This window comes from Lygodium microphyllum, chromosome 8 (genome assembly GCF_053477565.2).
Source record: "Lygodium microphyllum isolate KBCC chromosome 8, Lygodium_microphyllum_v1.1.10, whole genome shotgun sequence".
In the NCBI taxonomy this organism is placed as follows: domain Eukaryota; kingdom Viridiplantae; phylum Streptophyta; class Polypodiopsida; order Schizaeales; family Lygodiaceae; genus Lygodium; species Lygodium microphyllum.
In genome coordinates, this window is record NC_141142.1 from 164000570 (window position 1) to 164010597 (window position 10028).

Genomic DNA, 10028 nt, shown 5'->3' on the forward strand with positions numbered 1-10028 from the left:
CCCACTTAAAGGTGAATCTGCCCCAGCAGTAAAAAGAAAAAAGAAAAGACAGTACAATGTACACATGTACAACAGGATGAGGAAAAACATAATCTCATCCAATGCCCATCAATCTCTTGAGGAAGGAAAAGTGCTCAGTAGTGAGGCTTTTCATGAGTAGATCTACATGATTTTTGTCAGTGGAGATCTTGACAAGGTCAACAAACCTGTCCTCCACGACCCCACGTATGAAGTGATACCTCACCTCAATGTGTTTCGTCTTCGCATGGAAGACCGAATTCTTGGCTAGCTGAATAGCACTCATAGAATCCGAATGCAGCGTAGGTATAGCATCAATCCCAAGGTCATGAACCAAACGACCTAACCATATGGCCTCCTTGTAGGCCTCGATGGCTGCAACATACTCAGCCTCAATGGTAGATAGAGTTGTACACTTCTGAACCCTGGACATCCAAGAGACAGCACCTCCAGCATAGGTGAATACATAGCCAGAAGTGGACTTCCTACCTGCATGTCCTGCATAATCGGAGTCTGTATACCCCACAACTCCTGTATCCTGGCTGCCATAGCAAATACACATATCTATTGTGCCCTTTAGGTACATCATGATACCCTTCACGACATCCCAATGCTTCCTACTAGGTGTAGCCATATAGCGTGCCACAACACCAACTGCAAAGGCAATATCTGGACGAGTGGCTATCATGGCATACATCAAACTACCCACGGCTGATGCATAAGGGATCTTGGCCATCTTAGCCCTCTACTCATCTATCTACGGACAATCAGCCTGTGAAACTTTCACATAAGAAGGAAATGGATAGCCAATAGGCTTCATGTCTTGCATGTTAAAGTGCTCAAGGACTTTATGAATGTACTCCCTCTGTGAGAGGTAGAGTAGTCTCTAATGCCTATCGTGTCTAATGTGCATACCAAGCATGTATGAGGCCTATCCCAGATCCTTTATCTCAAAGCTCTTCTTGAGTTGAGCCTTAAGAGCATCTAGCTCATCATGAGCTTTCTCGAAAATCAGCATATCATCCACATAACGTACCAAAATAAGCAATGAGCCATCACGAGCTTTCTTTGTGTAAAGACACGAATCCATAGCACTCCTGCTGTTGTAGCCCTGTGACTACATAAAGGCATCAAACTTATGATACCACTCCCTAAGTGCCTGCTTTAAACCATACAAGCTCTTTTTCAACTTGCACACTAGGTGCTCCCCTGCCAGGTTCAGCAAAGCCCATAGACTACTCCATGTAAATCTCATCATGCAAATCTCCATGCAAGAATGCAGTATTGACATCCATTTGATACATGTCCAAGTCAAGTTGCACGACTAAGGCCAAAACCAAGTGTAGGGTGGTCATCTTGACCACAAAAGAATAGACTCCATCAAAGTCAATTCCATGCTCTTGTTTAAAACCCTTAGCAACAAGTCTTGCCTTATAAGCTGGCTTGGGGTGCCCAAGGGTACTTTTCAGGTTGTACACCCATTTGCATGGCAAAGCCTTCCTACCCTTAGGCAATGCAACCAAATCCCAAGTCATATTCTTATATAGGGAGTCCATCTCAGACTGCATAGCCTTCTCCCAGGAGTGACTGTCACCCTTACACATAGCCTCATCATAGGTGAGAGGCTCTCTTGCATCTGTAACCAAGACATAATGTATCGAGGGCTCAAATCTATCAGGTGGATGTCTATCTCTAGTAGACCATCTCACTCGAGGCTCTACTGCATGTCCAACATCTTGTCCAACACCCTGGCCATGTGTACCAACTGCTATTGCAGGCTATCCAATTGGTTGTGTAGGCTATACTAGAGTACATGGCTCCTCCTGGAATATAACCTTGCGTATCTCTACCACATTATCAGGCTCTCTATGCATCTTGTCTTCATGGAAGACTACCATCACGGTTGTGGATGACTTTCCACGCTTGCGGATCCCAGAGGCATTATCCCATCTCGCTTGCATCTCCATAGCCAAGGAAAATGCATTTGACACTCATAGGATCTAGCTTACTATGCTTGTCCTTGGGCATATGGCAGAATGCCTCCCATCCAAAGATACATAGATGTGCATAAGATGGAGGTTTCCCAGTCCATACCTCCTTTGCAACCTGAAAATCCAAATCACTGAAAGGTAATCTATTTATGATATGCACATCTGTACTCACTGCCCTAGCCCAAAAGCTCTATGGTAGGCCTACATGGCTAAGCATACTGCGTACACGCTCCTGGATGGTTCTATTCATCTACTTAGCCAAACCATTCTGGGGTGGGGTATAGGGGCGGTCAATTGACGCTTAATACCCCTCTTGTCACATAGCTTCTCAAAGGCATGTGAAACATATTCTCCCCCATTGTCAATCTTAATGCATTTCAGCCTACTGGTTCTCAACCAATGCAAGCCATATCTGAAACACAATCAAGACATTGGATTTAAGCTTAATGGGATAAGCCCAGACTTTCCGTGAAAAATCATCAATGAATGTGACAAAATACTTTGCACCACCCATAGACTCACATGGCATGGGCCCACAGACATCCGAATGTACCAATGCCAAGGGCTCACTCATGCATATCCTACCAAACTTCTTATGTGTATTCCTAGTCTATTTGCCATAAAGACTGCTCCCATGAATCAAAACATGCATAGTCAAGGGGCGGTAAGTATTGCAAACCAGAAACTTTTTTCATTCCCTTCAAGGACATATCGCCTAAATGGGCATGCCAAAGAGATACATGTGGGATGGAACCCACAGACAAAACATAGTCAACAGAGGATCCATCAACTACAAGAGGATAGAGGCTACCAGCCTTGGCACCTCTAGCAAGCACAAGTCTGCCACGTGTGATCTTCTATGCAGAATCCCCAAAAGATACATGAAACCTAGCATCATCAAGCTACCCTGCAGACATAAGATTGTGTGTAAGCGCAGGTACATGATGTATATCCTGTAACAGAAAAGTACTGCTAGTAGAGAACTGCAGTCGTACATCCCCAACGCCAACAATAGCAAGTGAACTGTCATCACCCAAACGGATGGAACCAAAGACAGTGTGGTAGGAGTGGAACCACTCACGGCATGGTGTAACATGAAATGATGCATTGAAATCCAAAAGCCATCACTGCACATACATAGAGTGAACCTCGGTCAACTGTGTAGCATCACAAGAACTAGCTACAAGTATGTACTCCCTATCGGAGTCTTCAATCTGCATGACATTTATCTCCTCAATTTTCACAGTGGATTTCACAGGCACAATGCTGTGATCAGAGGACTTTTCCTATACTTTGTCTTTCCACTTCTCTTTGCGCTTCTCATTGCACAAGTCATGACATCCTAGGTGTATATGACTGTTCTTGCCACAATGGTGACATGTCACATTAGCATTTCTCCCATGAGACTTGCTGCGTGACTTGCCATGCGATTTAGACCTAGACTTCTGTGAGTCTCTACCACAACCATTCGCACTATCATTCTTTCCATTACCATCTCTGCCTCTAACAGTCAAAGCATGCAATACATGAGAGACATCCAAGTTCTTACGGTTGATCTCTTCTGCAGAAGAGCACTCTCTACATCAGGCAAGCTCAAAGTAGTAGCAAAAGCACATAAGGCAGTGCGGAATACATCCCATGACTCACTCAAAGCCCTAAGAAAAAACAATGGAGTAACCTCATCATTGAAAGTAATGCCCTGTAAAGTCAAGTTCTTGGGAATAGCATGGAATTGGCTTAAATGAGTAGACATCGTCACATTCTCATTCATGCGTAGGTCCATAAGCTGCTTCAGCCAATACATCTGACTTGCTGGACTTTTCTTGTCATAGAGGTTCTTGATCTTATCCCAAAGCTGCCAAGCACTGTGTGCTTCCCCAACCACATTGTAATAATGTACTCAATCTTAGTGGTTTTATCTGCGATTTTTGCACCAATACCTACCAAACTTGGCTCTTCCAAAAAGCATAATTGATACCATCAAGCTTAATGATGTTGAAGATAGCACTGTCAGTGGAAAAAGATGCCATACTGCAATCCAAAACAGTGCAGACAATTTAAAACTGCTTGTTGTTTTCTGCTATAAACAGCCAAAATACTACCAAAAACCAAGGCAAAATAACCACAAATTGATAGCTAATGATGCTGCCCGCCAAGTACCATCAAAAGTACATAAAATCAGGATGATTCAGCATGAAAAATACATCACAGTCCATGCATAACTACTTGTTGTAATAAATTAGAACCAAGTACAATGAGAGCAAATTATAGGCAAAATGGATGCACCAAGTCAATCACTGACTGTCAAAGCATAACCAACATCAAGCGGGCATAAATCAACATATGGCAGTCATACATACATCAAGCAAACACCCAAGTATATCAAATGAATCTGTCAATAAGCCGGCAGACCCCCTATGTAATAGGGCACAGCGTACACAACACTAGCAAGACTTGACACAAATAGGTGTGTGCTCAGAGAGTGCAAAGCCCAAATCAGCCCAAGTATATGTATGCGGACCACGGCATATCAACCATGCAATATCCAAGTGAGAGTCCCAGTCTCATGTATCTGAATGCTCAAGTAGCATAAACTGCATGTTCAATGTCTGTCAAGCATCCAAAGCTGCTCCCACTGGCACAAAAGCCATAAATATCAAGCATAGAAGCTCAACAAGGGCATATGATAGCACTAGTGACAGAAGATCCAAGATCGAGCATCAATAAGACATCATGAGCATTTAGGCTGTGTACATCCAAAGTGTAACTCTAGCAAGCCAAAAAATAGCCAAAGTAAGCTCCAGATGCCAAAGCAAGGCTCAGTAGCATCCAACTCCAGACAATATAACGGGCATATAGAAGTGGCATAGGCCAAGCATGTCAAGACCGGTCAGACTTAAGCAAAGTACATGCCATAAGTACATCAAAGATGGAGATCCAAATGCTATGCGAAGCAAGCTCAAGCTCAACCAATGATCCAAGAGCAAATCCAAGCTCTATGATGATCCGCGAGAGTCATTACATCAATGTATAGATCCAAGACATGTCCCGTATCCAATAACTCTGCTGCCGCGGAACAATAGTAGACCCATATTCTGAAGGCATATCAGTAGGGACAACAATAGATGATGCATAGCAAGAAGCCATTTCATCAAAGATGGCATCATTGTTGAATAGTGTTTCACGTGTAGATGGATCAAAACATTTGTAGGCTTTCTACTCCTCCTGAGCATAACCAATGAATACACTCTTGTGTGCCTTAGGATCCAATTTTCTCCTCTTTTCATATGGGATATGGATATATGCAATGCAAGCAAAAACTTTCAAGTGAATGATGTTTAGCTTATGCCCATATAGTTTCTGGTATGGTGTCATTTCATGAATGCCTGCAATCGAAGTTTGATTCAGTATATACATTGTTGTAATAATGGCCTTAGCCTAGTAGTACAATGGCATGTTCTCCTCATTAAGCATTGCACGAATAGTCTCCATAAGTACCCTATTTTTTATTTCAGCCACTTCATTATGTTGTGGAGTATAATTGTATGAGAGCTGCCTATTGCGAATGCCATTCTTGGCTAAGTATGTATGAAACTCATTAGATACATATTCCCCACCATTGTTGGATCTCAAACATGAGATAAAGCAATTAAACTCCTTTTCAACTTGCCTCTTGAAATCCTTAAAAATAGCAAACACCTCATCTGTGTTTCAAGATATACACCTAGATATACTTGCTAAAATCATCTATAAACATCACATAATACTTGCATCCTCCAAGAGATGCATTATGGCTTGGTCCCCATACATCAGAGTGTATTAACTATAGTGGCCTCAAGATATTCTAAACATGTTTTACAAATGAAAAATGAGATTTTTTGCCAAATTAACAGGCATCACAAACATGACCTATCTCAATGTATGCAAACTTTGGAAACCTATGACTAGTTGCTTTCTTTGCATAGTTTGTAGTTGTTGAATATTTACATGCCCAATCCTCTTGTGCCATATTTCAAGATCTCTAAAAATGCATTTACCATTTGTAAACATGACCGATTTGAGCTGAGTCAATGCAACATCCAATGTGAACATCTGACCATGTCTGTTGCCATGAGCAATGAGCTTGCAAAGCCATTGCCAAACTCCACTATAAAACAACCATGCTTATTAAAGCAAACCTGCAAGTTCTGCTTTGTCATCTATCCCATTGACAATATATTCTTTGTAATAGAGGGCACATGCAATACATCATTCTTTTGCCCATCATGAATGACCAAGGGAACCACACCCTTATTTTCAATGCTATGTTGAGTATCATCTCCTATGCAAACATACCCATTCTTTCATGGAACCATGTCAGTAAACCATTCACCATGCGGTGTCATATGATTAGATGCTCCAGAGTCAATATACCAAACATCATCTAGCTTAGTTTCCTTAGTTGCACGGTTCTAAATATACATCATAGCAAACAACCTATCAATAGAAGTATCCTCAGCATGACTCGATGATGCATAATGTCCTTGTTGTTTGCCTTTCTGATTAGCTTGCTTTTTCCAACATTCTTTAGAAATGTGGCCATACTTGCCATAGTAATGATAGTCCTTATCCTTGTTAGAAATTGTATTGTGTCTGTGACTGCCATGATCCTCTACCCTTAGAGTTGGATGTCCACCTTGCATCAGTAGTATCCACCACCTCTAGCATTTTGCCCCTACTGGTTATTGGCATTCTAAGATGCATTATGTTGGTTTCCTCTACCATGAGCGAAACCTCTTCCACGGCCCCTTCAATTTGAATAGAATATTGTATCCTTGCCTATCAAACTACTTGAACTAGTAGCTAATCCCAATTTGACTTCTTTGAACTTTGAAATGCCATGTGAAGAAGAGCTTGCCCCACCACCTCCTTCCCCGCGACTTGAAGAGCAGCAACAACAGGCAAACATTCCAGCCCCTTTGGGTAGTTCCTAGTGAAGTACCCACTCGACTTGGACAAATAGCATGAATCAAGAAAAGCCATAAATTTAACAGTGAGAATGATTTCCATACCATTAGGGTCTTGAAGATGCAAATATTCAGGCGGTCATTTCTCCTATCCCACAAGACACATGATGTACTGGACGCTTTGATGAGCCCCCATGGTGTTGTTGTAGAAGGCGCATACAGAAGCTTCCCCAATGTTGCAGCAATAGTCCGCACTTCTTTGACCAACCAATGTGAGAACTCCACCTAAACAGGACACTCATGATTGAGGACTTCCTCAGGTGAGAAAGATGATGACCAAGGAAGCACGTAAATCGGATTTCCATTATAGCCAATAGTAGATGCCAACAACCAATCTCTCTCCAGCTTCGATCCCAGGATAGCCAAGTAGAATCCTCTATCCACAAACTTGTATTGCACTAGGGTGGCTTTCCCTTGATAGGCGAGGTCAAACCAACGACAAAAGTTATCTTCAACAAGGGGCTTGCCCATCAAATACAGATAAACACATGTAACACTAAGAGTAGCATACCTCTGTCTAACTCTCTCATAAGAAGCAAGATCGATGCTTGGAGGATCCTTGATCCTTCGCTGGACTTAACCACTCTAAGGCTAGGACACTCATCCGATGATGTGTTACGCAGCACTTGGCACGGCTCAACCAACCCAGGGTTAAATACGGGATCCCAATCTAAGCGGCAGATGTATGCCACCTCACTACAGTTGTAACCAAGTTTCCCTTACAGGCCCCCCGGTTCCGTCAGGTGCGAGGCGCTTCAAGTGCGACACTACCCATTATGAGGCACTTCAAGTGCGACAAACCCCGTCATGTGAGAGGCGTGCAGTGCGACACTACCCCTTACGAGGCACTTGAATCACTCACTCAGTTTTAAGAAGTGGAGGCAGGGGTGTAGCTTTTTCGGTTTAACAGAAGCGTCGTTCAGAGCAACCACTATGAAGAAGAAGAATAGCACCTCTTGCTACCCCCTGCGTCCATGGCTGCTGCTCACCATTCGGCTGGTCTTAACCTGGTGCTCCTCCTCTACACCGATCGGCTATTCAAAGCTTCTGCAATATGCTGCATCTGGCCCTCATTTTCTGCTTATCGCCAATCTGCTTCATCGACATGCCTTGCTGGCTTTCAGCAGACCCCTAATCAGTCGATTCCCAACTTGATTTTAAGAAAGAGGCTTCTATGCTCCATTAGAATAATTTAATCCTTTTTCCATGGTCTGCCTTTGCAGGCCGCCTCCTGAGGCTTTCACTTCCCGTGGATGGCTGGAGGGATCCCTCAAGGCGGCAGAGCTGATGCAGCAGCAAGGCACTCCCATCACACGCAATTATGCCTACTTGATGCTGCGCGAGTGCGAAAAGTTACAGGATGTCGAATGCTGCAGGAGAGTGCAGCTCCTCATGGCCTATAGTCGTCTTGAGTCGGTCGGAGTCCTAGCCGACCACCTCGTTCGCGTGTTTGGTTGGGGTGGAAGGTTGGCTGAAGCCAACAAGGCTTTTAATAAGGTCGCTAGGCCTACCGAGTACACTTGGAGTGCAATTATTGATGCGCATGCCAGCCTTGGCCAGGGAGAGAGGGCTCTCCATTTGTATGATAAAATGCAGCGGTCAGGTTTGAGAATTGGCAAATATTCCTACGTTGCTGCACTAAAAGCATGTGCCTCGACATCAAACATTGATCGGGGAAGGCTCATCCATAAGCAGATCATGAAGAGTGGGATACAATCAGATATTATGTTGGGGAATACACTTGTTGCTATGTATTCAAAGTGTGGGGATTTTGAAGAGGCAAGGAAAGTCTTTGATAATATGCCTCATCGTGATGTGGTCTCCTGGGGTGCATTCATCACGGGACATGCACAACATGGAGAAGGCCTTCTAGCTCTTGAGTATTTTGAGCAAATGCAGCTTGATGGCATAAAGCCAAATAAAGTGATCTTTGTAAGCATGTTGAGGGCCTGTGCTACTGTAGGAGCTATAGAACAAGGCAAATTGATCCAAAAGCAGATAATAAAATATGGGTGCCAGTTAGATGTTTTTGTATCAACTGCCTTGGTTGATATGTATGCTAAATGTGGTATCTTAGAGGAAGCAAGCCGAATATTCAGTGGTCTGTCAAAAAAGGATGTGATTGCTTGGAGTGCAATGATTGCAGGCTATGCCCAGTGTGGGGATTTCAAGCACGCAAAGCAGTATTTTGATGACATGCTGCATGAAGGGATCAGGCCAGATGAAGTGACATTTACTAGCATTCTTGCTGCATGTAATCAGGCTGGTTTATTAGATGAAGGACGCAGGTATTATAAATTGATGAAGCACGATTATGGAATAATGCCTAATTCTTGTCACAATAATTGCATGGCTGAAATGCTTGGTCAGGCAGGGTATTTGAAAGAGGCGGAGGTTTTGCTGCAAACCAACCAGTCAGATGTCATTGGGTGGATGTCTCTGCTTATAGCATGCAAAACGTTTCAGGACTTTGAACTAGCAAGACGATGCTTTGATCAAATTGTTCAGTTTGATGTCCAGACTCCCGCTGCGTATGTAGTCATGTCAAGCATCTATACTGATGCTGGTTTGCAGGATAATGCTTTGAAAGTGGAAGGGCTTAGACAAAGTGAAGCTGCATGGAAAAGGCCTGCAAAAGCCTGGATTGAGGTTGCGGAAAAGGTGCATGAGTTCGTTGTTGGAGACAAAACTCATTCTCGACATGATGAAGTTACTATCATGCTGAATGAGTTGAACATTCGAATAAAAGAGGTGGAGGCCAATAGGGTGTTGCAGTCCATATCAGCTGAGAGTCTGTGGTGATGCAGAGCAACATAGGGTTTGGCCTTCTTAGTACATTTTCAAGAGAACTTAAGAACCTGCATGGATTGTCAAGCCATTCTTGTGGCCAGTTCTGCTTGCATGTTTCTGGTTTGCCCGTTTCTGTGCTGTGATATGGGCAGATGTCATCCACACTAGGGGCCACTGGGACAGGATACTCAAACCCATGCCATGGATGGCATAGGGCCTTTCT

General features: G+C 43.4%; 1 protein-coding gene across 1 annotated transcript; it reads left to right on the plus strand.

The window, feature by feature from the left end:
- The first annotated feature begins 7989 nt into the window (after positions 1 to 7989).
- Positions 7990 to 9817, plus strand: LOC148033105 (pentatricopeptide repeat-containing protein CRR2, chloroplastic-like). The gene is made up of 2 exons (XM_087683992.1): positions 7990 to 8153; positions 8239 to 9817. Exons 1-2 carry the CDS (start codon positions 7990 to 7992, stop codon positions 9815 to 9817), a joined length of 1743 nt encoding a protein of 580 aa, XP_087540118.1.
- The last annotated feature ends 211 nt before the right edge of the window (positions 9818 to 10028 follow it).